Source organism: Podarcis cretensis, assembly GCF_951804945.1.
Source record: "Podarcis cretensis genome assembly, chromosome: 16".
NCBI classification, from domain to species: Eukaryota; Metazoa; Chordata; class Lepidosauria; order Squamata; family Lacertidae; genus Podarcis; species Podarcis cretensis.
The window spans coordinates 13,715,940-13,732,464 of record NC_137186.1 but is presented as its reverse complement, the minus strand read 5'-3'; the positions used below and the strand labels follow the sequence as shown (position 1 = coordinate 13,732,464).

Genomic DNA, 16,525 nt, shown 5'->3' with positions numbered 1-16,525 from the left:
CACAGCAGCAGCGTGATTTTTAATTTTTTTTTTAAAAGATTTCCTAGCTGGGGAAGAAGAAGATAAGGTGGGTGGATTTGAGAGAAGGCGGAGCTTCCCAATTAGCGTGTGTCCATGGATGTGAGAAGCGAGTAGCGGTTGCTAGGAAAGAGAGGGCGCGCGAGAGAGAAGTGCTTCCGGTGTCCCCCCGAAAGCAACCCGGAAGCGCTTCTCTGCGGGGTTGCAAGCGCGAAGATGGCGGCGGAGGAGCCTCAGCAGCAGCCGGAGCCCCTCGGCGGGGACACGGACGGTAATGGCGGGCGGGGTGGGGGAGCCTCCCTCGGGGTCGCCGGCGGCGGGACGGGGAGTGCGCAGGCGCGGCCTCCTTTCCCTCTGTGGCAGCGTCGCTTCCCGCCTCTGAGGGAGAAGCTCTTTCATTCCAGCAGCAGCAGCAGCAGCGCCTCCTTCCCTCCCTCCCTCCCTCCTTCCCTGCCTGGCCCAGAGCAGAAACGTGCTTGGCCGCCCCCTCCGCGCTCTCCTCCCGAGGAGGCCTCGCGGTCTCTTGGGCAACGGCGCCCGCGCGCTGCCGCCGCCGCCGAGTGGACCCCGTCCTTCCGCCTCCGGTCGCCATGACAACGGCGCCCCCTCCGTCCTCTGTGGCCCCGCCTCTACTCTCTCTCCCCCCCCCAACTCTGAGCAGGACGGGGGAGGCACATCGTCCAAGGCCAGGCTTCTCACTCCCACATGGGCTTCCATAGAAACGCTCCTCTGGCCTCCAGGGAAGAAAACACCTGGAGGGAAAGGGAGCATTTTTGCACTTAAGGGCTTTATTATTATCCTCTCCCCACGCAGAATTCCTCAATCCTTATATGTACGGAATTGTAAAGTAGGAAGGGGCCACGAGGGTCATCCTGTCCAACCCCCAGCAATTAAAGAATATTTTGCCCAAAGTGGGGCTCGAACCCACGACTCTGAGATTAAGGGTCTCATGCTCTACCGAATGAGCTGCTCAAGCCCATCTCCGCTCTTGCCTAAAAACAATTATTACTATATAATTTTTTTATATATATTTCGACTGTGTCAGACCAACACGGCTACCTACCTGAATCTAGAACAATTATTCCTGTTAGTGTGCTGTCAACGTACCTGTTGGAATGAATCAAAATTGATAAAAGGGTTGGACTTCTCTGCACACTTCCCTAATAGTCACAACCACCCACAACCACCCACCCTTCTGAAGGTAGCGGAGGTTAATTTTGAGGAAGCAAGTGTAAGTTCATGCTGCAAGGAATGGCTGTAACTCAGTGGTAGAGCGTCTGCTGCATTGCATGCAGAAATCCCAGGTCCAACTCCCAGTCTCTCCAGGTGGGGCCGGGAGAGATTCCTGCCTGAAACCTGCCTGTCATTGTAGACAATACTAAGCTAGATAGACCAAAGGGTCGACTCACTATAAGTGACCTTTGTATGTTCCAAGGATTGCTTGGGGCTTCAATTAGGGCTGAGAAACCCATGACTCTTCAGGTGTTATTGCACTCACAACTCCTCAGGGCCAGCCAGCATTACAGATGAGTCGGGAATGAGGTGAGTTGTTGTCCAGGGACTTATGGAGGGCCACAGCCCTCCTACCCCTTAGCGTACACATTGAGACCGCAATCCTAAAGACACTGACCTGGGACTGCTTTCTTAGTAAACATGTGCAAGCATTGAGTTCTAAAAATAATTGAAGAAGCAGGGACTTCCTTTGATGTTTGCTAGAGTGACCGATTATAGAGGAGCAGCCATGTCAATTTTAGCAACACCAGCATAGTACATCAATGATTAACTAGATTTATTGTGGCAGATGCCACAGCAGAAGGCCAATTTATTAAACACATGAAATTCTATGCTCAGTTGGCCGATGGGTATACATGATGAATGAATGGGCAAAAATGGTAATCTGGGATCAAAAGGCAACAAGAAGCACGAGGCATTGCCTGTAATATTCTGTTCAAAGCTAAAGATGTGTATGTGAGGACCATTCATAACCGTAGGAGCTGCATGATAATTAACATTTCTTGCTTTGCCTATTTAGGACAGGTAGTAAGAGAATCCTCATTTTGGCTGAGTCCAAAAAGAATAGGATCAAACTTACTGACAAGAGCCTAGTGACACCTTAAAGATGAATGTATTTATTGTTGGAGAAGTGTTCATAAACTGGAGCCCACTTGATGCACCCAGTGAAGTGCTTCAAAAATTTATGCCACAGTAAACCTGCTCATCTTTAAGTCGCCACACAGGACACTTCCTCTCCCTCATTCTAACATTTACACATTTTAAAAAATACTGTTACCCCTTAAAATTGAAGAAACATAACAACTTGCGTAGTTCATCAGATGCTGATTGAGAATTCCAGCTGTTGACATAGTAAGGAATCATATCTGAAAGTTCCTGCTCTTTTAATAAAATCATTCTAAACAGTAAAGCTGCAACTGGACCTTAATAATAATAATAATGGAGACTAACACCAAAAGCCTTACATTACCTATGTGTGCATGGTGCAATACATTTTTTTTTGTCAACAGAATACAGGTCTACATTCCCAATATGTTTACAATCTGTCAGTGGGGAAGGAGAGAGGAATGTAGTCTGGAATGAAATAGGAGCAATGCAGTTATATGTTCTTAAGCGGATCAGAATTGGGAACGAATATTATGGCATTAAACCAAAGGTTTAATAGAAATTCTGAGTTTTGAGAGGAGATAGGATGGGAGATCTAATATATGTTTAGGAAGGGAGTAATCAGCATATGAGGTAGCAAAGGAAAATGGGCAGAGATGTGTTTTAACAGAGATCTTTCCGGATGGTAGAATTCACTTTTGGTCCAATAGTATTGCAGTTTCTCTCTTCCCATCTCTACTGATCTTTCAACAGCAGCTTAACACAGGCAGAAATGTAGGGGTAGAATTTCACACATACACCCAGCCACACATGTTAGCTCCTTTCCAGGAGAAGAACTGCCTTCTTTAGCACCAGCTAGGGCAGGGGTGCCCAAACTTTTTTCAAAGAGGGCCAGATTTGATGGAGTGTACATGCATGAGAGCCAACCAAAGTTGTTGAGTTGGATTAGGCCCCCAAAATGAACTTTGGACATGCCTAAGATAGGGTAAAACATTCCACATCTCCATAAGATGTACCTCCCCACTTTCCTGCCTCACTTGTGCTTGCTGCCTTCCTCCTCCATGCACACACACCATGAAAATACCCACCCCAAACATTCATTCATTTGACCTCCCACTTCACACTCCTCCATGGATCTTGCATGTCCAAACTTTAGGGATTAAACCCACAACTGCCCCTCTTCTGAAATAAGACAGGGGTGAGGGGACTTGTGGCTTTCCAGATGGTGTCAACCCCTGTCAACATGGTTGATGGTCAGGGATGAAGGGAGCTGGAGTTCTGACAACATCTGGCGGCTTAGCCATTCCTGCTTTGAACTCTCCTTCTGCCTTTCTCCCAAAATGATCCAGGGGACAGCTCCAGTTAAGAGCCCCAAACAAAGCTGATCCCCTTATGTCCGTATACATACTTTGTTCCTCTTCTAAACATCCTTCCTCTCCGTAGACTTCTCCTTTGCTATTTTAAAGAAACAATTACTCCTCTTGACACTGGGTTGGAAATATCCCTTTCCCTGTTGAGAAACTGCCCCATTGGCGACACTTTGAGATTTCTGTATACTTTTACTCTGTGTGTACAATCCATCTGCACCAAAGCACTCTTAACATGCACATCTATTGTCCCTTAGGCAGTGCTGCCCAGTTTGCATACGTTGAATTCCTGTGCAGTATGAAAATAATATTTGTGCATTGTCATGTTGGGGAACCGGTAAGGGATGCAGAGGGATAGGATCTCTGCCTAATGAACAGTCTGTGCCAAGTCAGCTTCCCTTTGGAATCCAGGCCTCATCTGCCATGGTGAGAGAATCCACATTCTCAAAAAAAACCAACCGCGGACCCTTGTCTGTGTTTGAGAGCATCTATTGCTCTGGTGGGGAACCTGATGTGAACATAGGAAGCTGCCATTGGTTTAACCAGCTCCGTATTGTTTACGCTGACTGGAAGTAGCTCTAGTGGGTGTTGTTCTGGAGATGTTTCCAGCCCTACCTGGAGATGCTAGGGATTGCGCCTCAGAGCCTCAAGCACTGAGCTACAGTTTCCCAAATGTTGGGCTGAAACTTCCCTTGTTCTTGGCCGCTGGAGAGCTGGAGTCCAACAACAAGAGCAGGGCCACAGCTTCTCCAGAAGGTGCCTGCATTCAGACTCCACCCCCTCCAGGTGCCTGGGAACCCCATTTTGGTTGATGTGATAATCCCTCCCAGAATGAGACACTCTTGCCCTGGAATGAACTTTGTTTTATTATTGCTCATCTGCTTTGACAGTTTCTTCTGACAGTTCCGCCCTTCTGACAGCATGTCCCCCTTTAAAATGGAATCTTGATTGAGTTCATCTTAATATATATTGTGTAAGAAGTGCCTGAAGTCGCAGTTGGTTCAGGGCCAGGTTGCCAACATGTTAAGTAGCCCTGGACATGGGCTTTTAAGTGGACTCACACAAAGAAAATTAAGCATCTTGAGCTTTCTCCACTGCTTTACTCCATCCCAAGAAAAGCTCAGTCTCTGCGTCAAAGGCACCTGAGAAGGGCCAATAAAGTTGGCAACTCTAGGCAGGGAAGGGGTGGACATGCCCGTGGTGTGGGCTGTTGTGTTCTTTTACCCTTCATCTTGTACCTTGCTGATTGTAAATCAGAGCATGAATTTTGCTTGCTATAGCCGCCTGCCTGTGTTGGCAACCGGAAGAGCCCCTGATCCCCAAATTCATTCCTGTTGGTGCTCGCAAGCTCCTACTTAATAATGGGATACTATTTCCAGACCCTGAAAATAGCTGCTCTCTTCCTTGCTGCTCTCTTGAATCACACTCGCCCCTTTGGAGTTGTGTGTCAACCATTTGACCCAGATTGCACGGTAATATACATTGTGTCCCCCCCTTTCTTAAACAAGTCCTGCACGTAGCTCCTGCCCTTTGAGGATTCATTAACTCATCTTTTGCCAAGAAAATCTGGCCTGAGTGTTGGCTGATCCAGTTTTGGAAGGAAGTCTGAAGTAAATTGTGTCCAATTCCACTACCTTTCTGTGGCCTGGGAGGGAAGAGGTTCGGGGGGGGGGGGGGAGTAGGCAGGGAGGGGAAGCCTGCAAAACCAACTGCATGAGAAAGAGTTGCAGTTGTGAGTCTCAGCCTCACTGCGGTAGCATCCTAGCAGGCTGGGAGCTGGGACACCTCTCTGGATGATGTATGATATGGAACTGGCCCAGATCAGGTTTCCTGATTTTTCTGCAGCGTTGGCAGCTGCTGTGAGCAATTGATGCTGCTGGAGGAAGCAGCTGAGAACCTGCACTGCCTGTCTTACAAAGCAGATAAAAACTTCTGCACAGCAGGCTGCGGTGTTACTATTTTCCTTTTTTTTTTGTAGTGGTGTGCAGCTGCTTGGGTTTCTGCAGCAACTGGGCCTCTCTCTTGCTCTCTCTCTCTCTGCCTTTTCAAATGGATACCCCGCTGGAGCCTGGCTGTAAAAGGGAGGCAGCGTCAGCGTCTGTTGTTGCAAAAACATGGTACCCAATGCAGCTTGTCATGCTAATAAGGCGGGGATGGGCCACTTGCTCAGCTCTGGGGGCTCTGTGTCGGAAGCGTGGTTGCGGGCACAAGAGCTGCGGTGAAGGTGCGATGGCATTGCATGTCCTTGAACATAAACCGGCATAGCTTCGTTTGCAAGAGTGTCTTCTTTTTTCCGTTTTGTATTTGATGAGGCTAAGCTTTAGATTTGGCGGTTTAAAGCTGTGTGCTTCCTGCAGTTCTGAAACACTGCCCTGCAGAGGTTTTAAAGTGTGATGAGATGTTGCGATCAGGACCATAAAGTACCCTGTATTGTACAAGAAGAGATGTGCTGAATGATAAGAATTAATTAATTGACCCTTGTCTCCTCTAGAGATGTCAAAATCAATTGCAGCTGAAAATTGTAACAGGCTTAGCTCTTTCTCTAATTGCTGTCTTGCTTCTGATCCTTTGACTTTGTTGTCATTATTGTATTTTCAAGCCCTGAGGACTAGGAACTTAGGCATCGTTTTTGTCTTGAGCCATACTGTGAAAAAGCAAATTTTATCTTTTTGTGTGTGTGTGTGCCAGAAGATCATTGTTAATGCTGTCAAGACTGCACTGGTGCAAAGGGACCTTTCTCAACTTCATTATTATCTTCTCTCTTTTTTTTCCTGCCCGCAGGAGTGAATTGCTTGGCCTATGATGAAGCCATAATGGCACAGCAGGATCGAATTCAGCAGGAGGTGAGCCCTTGTGAACATAAGAGGTTGGCCTGTGTGGTCCTGCCTGCTTTGTGTTCGGCTGCATGAGCAGCAAGCAACCACAAAAAATTGTACCCATTCATTCAGATTCACAGCCCATCCCGTCTTATAGATTCCAACTGTGTACAGATGTGCTGGACTTAACATTGTACTCCTTCCGTTGTCACATCCTAGAATCTCTCCGGAAAGCTCAGTAGCAGCCTGATGTGACTAACCCCGTGATTCTCAAGTAATCGCAACATGCGTGAAACTAAGGGCTGGTTCACAAATGCACCTACATTCCTTCTTGATTTCTCCGTGCTTGATAACTGGAGCTGGCTCTGTGGTGCTGGCTCCCTTAAAGCTCTGCGTTAAGCAGAGTGAAACTCTGGGATTCACTCCCCATAAGAAGAAGCGATGGCCACCACTTCGGATTACTTTAAAAGAGGACTACGCAGGTTCATGGAGGATAAGGCTATAATGGCTGCTAACCCTGATGGCTTGATCCTGCAGCCAGGCTCTTACGATCCATTGCATTCTTTTCTGTGGTGTTGCGCCTGGGATGGCCGCTTCACACATTCCAGTCAGGGCAAGCTAGTTGATTTTCATTGAATTGTAAAGTTGGAATTCATCTAGTCCAACCCCCTGCAATGCTGGACCATGCAGCTGTCCTTTATGGGGGATCGAACCTGCAACCTGGGCATCATCAGTACCATGCTATGCAGGCCCAATTTTCAAATAGCTAAGGCAGGTTTGGGGACCCTTTGGCCCTCTAGATACTGCTGAGCTATAACCCCCACCACCCCTGTTCCTAAGCTACGCTTGTGGGCCTGATGAGAATTGTAGCTCAGGTCCAAAAATTCCCCACACCTGTCCTAAGGGGAAGTTCTTGTTTTTAAATTGGTGGGGGGTGGGGGAGGCCAGTGGTGAGCAGGGCTGGAGACAAAGAGGTGGGCGATCCCAAAGGCAGAGGTGAACAGAGCAATGGATGTGACTCTTGAGTAGAAGGACCTTCTAGTCATGGAGAAGGCAATGGTCTCTCTTTGCTTGTGAACATCAAAGCAAGCAAGAACCATTCTCACAGTTCAAGGATGCTGCATTGGAGGAGGGCTTGGGTGAGGGCGGTGTGGCCCCCTCACAGTCCTGAGCGCCAGATAGGGAGGTCCTGGGCCCCTGCTTTAAATGGAAGTTTCCAGCTTCCTGATTAATGTATTTTGCAAAGAGGCTGTAGAAATAAGGGTTGATGATGCGAGTGAGCTGTGCTGAAGCAAGCTATCAGCTAGCTTTGCAGAGCCTCTTTTATTGGCAAAAATCAACAGTTGGAAAGCAGTAGTGAAACCACTCTGAACTTTAACATATTTCCAGCAAAGCACATTTCCAGCCTTAGCAATACACGTGTCAACAGGTGCTCCCCGCAAAAGCTCCCCTGATACTTGATAACGTCTGCTTTACTCGTCATGCTCCAGCCAAGTGATATGTCTAAGCAAGCAGTTTGCGAAAGGACAAAAGGTCAAGGGGAAAACCCTATCTTCCAGCCAAGAAGGCAAAAGGTCAGAGAAAGCAAGTGCTCCCAGACATGCTGTGGCATATCTTTGTGCGAGGTTTGCCTTTGCAATATGGAGCGTTACCCCTACATCGGCATAGACAGAATTGGGTTGCTGCAACAACAGAACTGTGTCTACTTGCAATAAAAGCAAGCCTTTATACCCCCGGGACCATAATTCAGAACATCTGGTTATGAAGCCCACGTAGCCCCTGCAGCTCAAGAGGGAAATTTTGCTTACTGTTGGAACTTCTAAACAATCCTCCATTTCTATGCTGAATGCTGAGAGCGGAGCTTCCCTCTTCTGGACTTGGTTTCTACTTGGAGTACAGAGGAGAGCCAGTTCATTCCATCCTCCTCTGCCAGCCCACTCACTTGCCTGCATACCACTCCTGATGGCCCGTGGCAACCAAGCTGGTGCTTTAAATAAAAGGCTGGTCCTTTTTAAGCTGCCCACCTCCCCCCTATGAAAATATGTGTTTCTGTGCTCTCCTTCCTGTTCTGCACCTCTCACGTGCCAACCTGCTTCTCTGCAGATAGCCGTCCAGAACCCTCTCGTCTCAGAAAGGATGGAGTTGTCTGTCCTGTACAAGGAATACGCTGATGATGACCACGTCTACCAGCAGAAGATCAAGGTAACAAGGACCACAACCATTCCAGCGCATGGGCTGTGGAGGGCAGCTGAAATGGAGGAATGGGGTGGAGCCCTTCCTCCATGAGGAAAGGGGAACAGCCGTCGCTCAGGGACAGAGCACTGCTTTGCATGCAGGCAATTCCAGGTTCAATCCCCAGTGGCCTCTCCAGGTAGGGCTGGGGGAGATTCCCTGCCTGAAGCCCTGGGGAGCTGCTGCCTGTCAGTGTAGACAATGCTGAGCTAGATGTACCAGTGGTGTGACTTGGTACAAGGCAGCTTCCTGCGTCATTGGGGTTCAAGAGGGGAAAGTACCCTGAGGTCTGCTTTTAGAAGACAGGGCATTTATTCTGTTTCTGTCTCTAGGCCACCAAGTCAGTCGGATGCTAACCCACCTCCTCCATTCTCCCTGCACAGGATCTGCTGCAGAAGTATGCATTCATTCGGAAGACGAGGCCAGATGGCAACTGTTTCTATCGGGCATTTGGCTTCTCCCATCTTGAGGCACTCTTGGAGGATGGCAAGGAGCTCCAACGGTAGGAAGTGCGGCGGGGTGTGTGTGTGAGATGTGTCTCTGGGATTTGTTGTTGTTATTTAGTCGTTTAGTCATGTCCAACTCTTCATGACCCCATCTACCAGAGCACGCCAGGCACTCCTGTCTTCCACTGCCTCCCGCAGTTTAGTCAAACTCATGCCGGTAGCTTCGAGAACACTGTCCAACCATCTCGTCCTCTGACGTCCCCTTCTCCTTGTGCCCTCCATCTTTCCCAGCATCAGGGTCTTTTCCAGGGAGTCTTCTCTTCTCATGAGGTGGCCAAAGTATTGGAGTCTCAGCTTCAGGATCTGTCCTTCCAGTGAGCACTCAGGGCTGATTTCCTTAAGAATGGATAGGTTTGATCTTGCAGTCCATGGGACTCTCAAGAGTCTCCTCCAGCACCACAATTCAAAAGCATCAATTCTTCGGCGATCAGCCTTCTTTATGGTCCAGCTCTCACTTCCATACATCACTACTGGGAAAACCATAGCTTTAACTATACGGACCTTTGTTGGCAAGGTGATGTCTCTGCTTTGTCTCTGGGATGCTCCTACTTATTTATCGCCTTCCACACATCTCAGTAAAAACAGCTAAACCTTAAAAGCAACACAGGAAGTAAGATCAGATAAATATAAAAACATTACCAAGTAGACACCCACAACAGAGAGACATTCATCCAGCTGGCGGAACAAAGATGTCTTCCGTTGTTTCCAGAGAGTGCATCTCCACAGGGATGCCGTTCCGCAGAACAGGGGCAGCCACACGGAAAGTCCTGCTCTGAGTTACTGCAGAGAGGGGGCTTCTGATCCTTCTGGAACTGGAAGGAGAAGCTTCTCTGCAAACCAAAGTGACCTACTGGCTACATCTTGGATAAGGGAGTCTCTTGGGATGCAGGGGGGTGGTCAGCGCTGTCAATGAAAGTATACCTGGCAGTTCTCAGCCCATTACTGAACGTTGGGTCATTGGAATTTGCAGTGCAAAGATTCTTGCTTTACTAGAATTACTTATTCTGTACTTGTTTATTTTGCTGTGCACAGCTTCAAAGAGGTGGCTGCCAAAAGCAAGGAAGTGTTGGTTTCGCAGGGCTTCACGGAATTCACCATTGAGGACTTCCACAACACGGTAAGCCAGGGTGGGAAACCTCAGGCCAAATGCAGCCTTCCGGTCCTCTCTGCCTGGCCCTTGGGACTTTGCTCAGGCCACACTTCACACCCTTCTTGGAAGTTTTTGCCCTCTGTAATTTTTTTTGCCTGTCTGGAATATGTCCTTGAACTCAGATAATGGCCCTTAGTCTCCTGGGTAGAGAGGGGTTTGTGTGTAAAACCAGCCTACTGTACAAAAGCAATGCAGGTGACTCTTAGCTTACACAGGGGTTATGTTACGGGGAGTGCATAAAGCCAAAATCAAGTATAGTAAAAACACACTGGATGCAATGGCAGGTTCGATTGCCAAAGTTCCTTGCCCCCCCCAACACCCACCCCCTTTTTGCTCCATTTTTTTGATTGATTAATTGTTGATAGATTGCTGAGCGCATAACGCTGAAAGCATAACTTGCCAGTTACCTTTATTCACATTCGTTGCTCTGTCCACTTTTGCCTCTGGCCCCGCCCACCACAGGCAGGAGTCCCATGGAAGATTGTTTAGAAAGGATTGCAGCTCTCGGGCTGGAAAATATCCCCGACACCTGTGCTAAGGCCATGAAGGGGAGGGGTGGGGACAGGACACTTGAGCGATAGTTTGAGATTGGAAGAATTTGGGAATAAAGGGACTTCACTGTCTGTGTTTCAGTAGTCACAAACATCAACCTTTCTTTGTTGGCATGGTGGTCCACTCCATTGTCCACTTCAGTTGCCCCCTTCTGCGTCTTTCCAAGTGCAAGTAGTATTGGTGCTTAAAACACCCGCGGGCCTCCCAAGTGCCCGTCCAGCCTCCCGGATCCTCTTTGTCTTTGGCAGCAGGTGGCTCCCAGGTGTCTTCTGTTTTATGCCGCTACAGTGGGGCATTCTGGGAAAATCAAAAGGATGGATGGCTCACAAGTGGCTGCCGTAAATCGCGGCTCCAGCGTCACCACAGGGGCCCCTCCCCTGTTGGGGCAGCAAGCAGTACTTTGCCAGGGAGACCCTGGTGCCAGCCATACCTGCTAAGATACCAGGGGTGGGGAGACCGTCAGGCCCTCCAGATGTTGTTGAAGGGAAGATGGGCATCTGGACATCTGGAGGAACATAGGAAGCCCTTGGTTCTTCTAGCTCTGTGTTGTCTACACTGACTGACAGCAACTCTCCAGGGATTCAGACCAGGAGCCTTTCCCGGTCCTTCCTGGTGCTGCTAGAGCTTGAACCTGGGACCTTCTGTACATCTTGTGAAAATGGGTCTTTCTGCCCAGGCTTTCCCAGACCTATAAGATTTCATGTGTTTGAGGCCTCTGAACTTGTTTTGCTTGCTATTGCGTGTTTTTGTATTGCTCTCTTAGTGGTTTTAGGCTTTTTGTTTTAATGATACGATGTTTGTTTTAGATGGCGCACCGTTCAGAGAGTTTTGAAATATTAATAAATGAGTCTGATGTTGTGCCACCAAGTTAAAGCCCTTCCCCACTGTTTCCTCATCACTGGCTTACACAGCCAGCTGTGGGCGCTTTTTTTTGACCTTTTCTTTCTCTCTCTTTAATCCCTGTAGTTTATGGATCTGATAGAACAAGTGGAGAAGCAAACCACGGTTTCAGACCTGCTGGCCTCTTTCAACGACCAGAGCACCTCGGATTACCTTGTTGTGTACCTGCGGCTGCTCACTTCCGGGTACCTGCAACGCGAGAACAAGTTCTTTGAGCACTTCATCGAGGGAGGACGCAGCATAAAAGAGTTTTGCCAGCAGGTCAGGAGCGTGGAGGCAGGGGAAGGACATCTCTGACCAGGACGAGACAAGATTTTACACACACACACACACACACACACACACACACACACACACTCACTTTCCATTCACTCCCCTTGCCCTTCCTTTCCTCTTGAGGTGACCATTCTGCTTTGGCCATACAGACCTTTCCTGGCAGGATCTGCGAGTCTGCATAGCTGTAGTTTCCCTATGAAGCTTTTAAACATTTCTGCTTTCTTTTTCTGGGAATCCTAGTTCTAGCACACATTGAAAAAGGGAGGAACATCTAGGTAGAGTCTGCTTAAAACTGGCCATTGAGGGGGCCCAGTAGTGGCAGAATGCACAAGTCTTGTAATCAGGCTCTTTCCCTCATTCTGTTGTTCTCACCAGTCATTCAGTTTATTACTTGCCCTTCACCCTGAGGGGTCCCAGGACAAAACTGCAGCCCCAAGAATAGGGTGGGCCCTACCATAATATGTATCTCAGGGGAAAGAGCATTAGCCCCTTGGCTCCCTGGAGGCCTGCCAACTCCCTCAGGTTAAATAATTAGAGAATGTTCTACAGTACCACAAGTGTGGCAGGAATGAGCCCCCTCCCCCAAGCAAAGATAGCTTATTTTAAGCAAGGGGTGGCAGCAGCTAACCCATGGACTTCTGGGTATTCAAACACAGGAGCAGTTGGGGTGTTTAGTGCCGTGTGTATCCAGCCTTTGCTGAGGTGAGGATTCTGGTATCTGCATGCGTTCAGTGCAGTTCTCTATCTGGCCCGTGGCCTACAAGATGCAGCGTGGATAGTCCACCTGGGTGACATCACTGCATCGAGTACAGAGCTTAGCATCTAGTGTCTTGCTTGGCAACTTTGAAATATCCTGGTTGCTTTTCTTGAGTATTAAAGTTAGGTTTCTAGGACTCATGATCACAGAATAGCTTGGGTGCATGGAATCTGAGAGGGGCTGGTCTGGGCAGGGCAAGTCAGGTGGGGATTTCAGAGCCTTGCAAGGCGCCTTAATCTTTCTCAAGTGGGTACTGACAAGGGGCGTAAACAGCTCTGTGTGCCTTTCCTCTCTTTTCCAGGAGGTGGAGCCCATGTGCAAGGAAAGCGACCACATCCACATCATTGCGCTGGCCCAGGCCCTCAACGTCTCCATTCAGGTGGAATACATGGACCGGGGTGAGGGCGGCACCACCAACCCCCACATCTTCCCTGAGGGCTCGGAGCCCAAAGTGTATCTACTGTACAGACCGGGACACTACGACATCCTGTATAAATAGAGGAGAGGCGGGGGGAGGCAGTCTGGCCGGTGCACCATGCCCCCCCTCTTCTTCCTCTCTGCCTCGCATTGTCTTTCTCGCCCGTGTTTCCCTGCCCATCCGCCGGGCAGCATCGTCTGTGGTTGTAAATGGTGATCGCTCTTGCTGCCATCTCGCTCACTTGGTTTGTTATTATTATATTTTTCCTTTTTTTGTTGTTACACTCACACTCTTCTGTGTTTTATTAAAGGGGATGCCGGTGAAACAATCTACCTTGCCTGTAGCTTCTCTCTAGGGCTTTTATGGGGTGGAACCAGTGCTTTTTTTCCTAAAAAAATGTTTAGGGGTACTCTCATTTTGACTCAAGAAAATCACCATTTTATAGTTCAAATCGGGGAAAATAAATACAGTAAATGGCCAAAAGTACAAAGATTCACAAAATGTTTAGGGGTATGCGTACCTCTGCGTCACCCAGAAAAAAAGCACTGGGTGGAACCTTTCTCTTCCTCCTCTTTTCTGTCCTCATAGAGTGAGCAATGATTGATTTGCTTTGGTACAAAGCCCCACCCCTAAAAAGCGAGTGAGCAAGTGATGGTTTTTCTAAAGGATCATCATGAGGGTTCAGTGTGTGCCAGTGCAGATTCTGGTTGCCAGCATGTTGAATCACTTAAGTGGAGAGATTCTACTCCTGAAGGCTGCAAATATTTTTTTTTTAAAACAGAAATAAGTATATAGCATCTGGTAAAGTCCTGGAAAGCAGAGGAGGGATGGTTAGTGATTCCAGATGTTCAGGGACCAATAGTTTAGTGTATTCACAGTGACCTGTCTTCCACCTATCTTAACTGTAATCTTGCATATTTTCCTGCCTCACAACCTGTCACCAGACTCATTGCCACTTTTTTTCTTGGAATGTATAATGAATCTGCAGGGTTTTTGTTTTTTTTAAGAACTTTAGTAAATCACCAGTTTTTCTATCAGCAGAGAATTTGGCTTCCCTCGGAATGCAATCATCCACTGTGTTATTTTTTTAAAGTGGAGAGTGAGGTTCGTTGGTAGAGCTGAGCCAAGAGAAGGTTTTTCCTGGGAGACGTGGAATGGGAACCTGGCTAGGCACATGACCCAGAATGGTGGCTGTGCCACTGTTGCTATGGGACTTGGGGGGAGGCACCTCAGCAGCTGACTCAGTGCTTGGTTAGCAACTGTCTCTTCAAACAGGAAGCCTCTAATTGCAGGACCGGGAAAGGGGGTCCCTGTCTTTGTCGCCAGTGTTGTGTTGCTTCACTGGAAGAGTCTCCTTGCTTTGTGAAGAGTCTGTTTGTGTGCCTCTTGGTGTGATGGGCACACACATTTGTATGAGCCATTGTGCTTGTGTGTATCCTACACATTCAGAAAATCCCTTACTTGTGGTAAAGGACTTCCTGAATTGTACCAATTTAAATCTGAGGGGGGTATGTGGCGATGTATTGGATTGGATGCATTTCCCCCCTCACGTGAGGAAGTGTAGCCTTCTTAAAAAAAGAGTGTTTCTAGCTTCCGACCAGACAGCATGGAGCATGGCACTGCTTTTGCCCAGACCCTCCATGTTCTCTGCTTTGCCACCTTGCAGCAGGTGCCTCTAATCCTGCTGGCAGACGCTCCCTGTAGTGTGTTCTCGTTCTCTCTCTCTCTCTCTCTCTCTCTCTCTCTCTCTCTCTCTCTCTCACACACACACACACACACACACACACACTCTTAGGCTGATCCATAATCTACCCATGTCTCTTCCAACTGCTGTCGTCTCTATGGAGCTCCATGTGTGTGAGAGAGGAATTGCTGTTTGGATTCTCCTGAATAGATAATAGAGCAATTAATTAATCCAACCCTGCTCAGAGGCAGTTTGCGGGGGGTGGAGGTGCGGTGTACACATGTGATTTGCCTTTTCCCTGCTGTGGAGATGCTGCCCAGACAGACTCACAGTCACTCTTGCATCATTCCCCTGGTGCCCTCATTTGACTGGTTGCCAGCAGGATCTGGAGGTGGGTCTGGGTCCTAGAAAGCTCCCAACTCTCTCCGTGTGTCTTGTTCTGACGTGCATTCAAAGGCTGGAGCACAAAAGTTCATCTTGAAATTGGGCAGTGGCTGTGTGTGTGTGTGTGTGTGTGTGTGTGTGTGTGTGTGTGAGAGAGAGAGAGAGAGAGAGAGAGAGAGCGCGCAAGTGAAGAATATGGTGTCCTCCACCTGCTTCCTGGGAGCAGAAGGCCAAAGGCATTATAAGCATTATAAGCAGTTTTCTGTTAAGTCTGGGGACTCCACCTCTCATCAGCCCCAGCCAACATGGTTACTGAAGGATGATGGGAGCTGTAGTCCCCAGAGGAGCTGAAAGGGGCCTCATAGGCTTCCTCATCCTTGTTCTTAAAGAAAAGTTTGGGTTTTGCTTTTGTTTTTTTAAAATGGAGATACAGAGCAGGGCTTTTTAAAAAGTGACTAGACTTAGTCATGCCATGACTATCACCCACCTCCCCAAGCCCATGGCCTCCTACTCCCACAAAACTCTGTTCTGCCTCCTGCTGTTGCTGCTGACATTCTTATGGGGAGAGCCTTGTGAGAAGCGAGTGCCAGCTCCTTCCAGACAAGCAACATGTCGCTCCAGCTTGCCTCCTGCCCTGGAGGTTCAGGCGGGGAGGAGCAGGTGAGCTGCTACCTTTTGTTATGCTTGTGCTTCTCTGCAAGGCCGAGTCCTCACTCTTCTGACGCCACCCCCCCCCCCTTTCCAATTTCACAAGGCATGCAACTGGAGTGTGTTTCGCATGGTTTTATTCCAACAGCAGTTCCTGGATGTTGCGCTTGTCTGGGCATTCTCTCCCACCACCACTGCGCCTCCTCCAAGCCACGGTGTATTCTGCAGCGGGGTGCTTCGCAGGGGTAGGATAGTCAATGCAAAGCGAGCTCAGAGGCGGGAGGGCAGGACCCCCGAGGCATCTGGCGAGAAGAGAAAGAGGCAAAGGTCAGGCCTGCTGGCTGGGGGCTGCCTCCCCTCTGCCCAGCATATTTCATCAGCATGACCTGAGTTGCCCAATGGGTATGCAAAGGGCAGGGCTCGAAGCAAGGGATGTACATGCTGGCTGGCAGAGTAAGTATTGCAGCTTTGGGAGCGGGGAGGAAGGAAAAAGAGAAGGATGCAGGAGCAAATGTTTCCATTCCTCAACAATAAAGCGGGGAGGGGGGCGGAGAGAGACTGAGTGATCAGTTAGACAAGCACCAAACCCTCAACTCAACAAGCTTTTTGTTAGTGCTGCAGGTGTTAGGTTGGCCCTCAGCCCCACCAGCTACCTCCTGGATTCCTAGTGTTGCTGCCGCTTCAGTTTGTGTGTTCTTT

General features: G+C 48.6%; 2 protein-coding genes across 4 annotated transcripts in view; one reads left to right on the top strand and one right to left on the bottom strand.

Annotated features, from left to right (window-relative positions):
• The first annotated feature begins 133 nt into the window (after positions 1-133).
• On the top strand, positions 134-13,438 carry OTUB1 (OTU deubiquitinase, ubiquitin aldehyde binding 1). The gene is made up of 7 exons (XM_079958437.1): positions 134-289; positions 6,285-6,346; positions 8,423-8,521; positions 8,935-9,053; positions 10,090-10,174; positions 11,726-11,920; positions 12,994-13,438. Exons 1-7 carry the CDS (start codon positions 235-237, stop codon positions 13,189-13,191), a joined length of 813 nt encoding a protein of 270 aa, XP_079814563.1. The 5' UTR covers positions 134-234; the 3' UTR covers positions 13,192-13,438.
• A 2,508-nt stretch (positions 13,439-15,946) lies between these two features.
• The window catches only part of MACROD1 (mono-ADP ribosylhydrolase 1), a 321,478-nt gene continuing 320,899 nt past the window's right edge, over positions 15,947-16,525 (bottom strand). For all 3 annotated transcript variants that reach the window (XM_079958372.1, XM_079958370.1, XM_079958371.1), the window contains one exon: positions 15,947-16,128. In XM_079958372.1, coding sequence (XP_079814498.1) covers positions 16,097-16,128 — 32 coding nt within the window. In that variant the 3' untranslated portion in view covers positions 15,947-16,096. The remainder of the gene's footprint in view (positions 16,129-16,525) is intronic.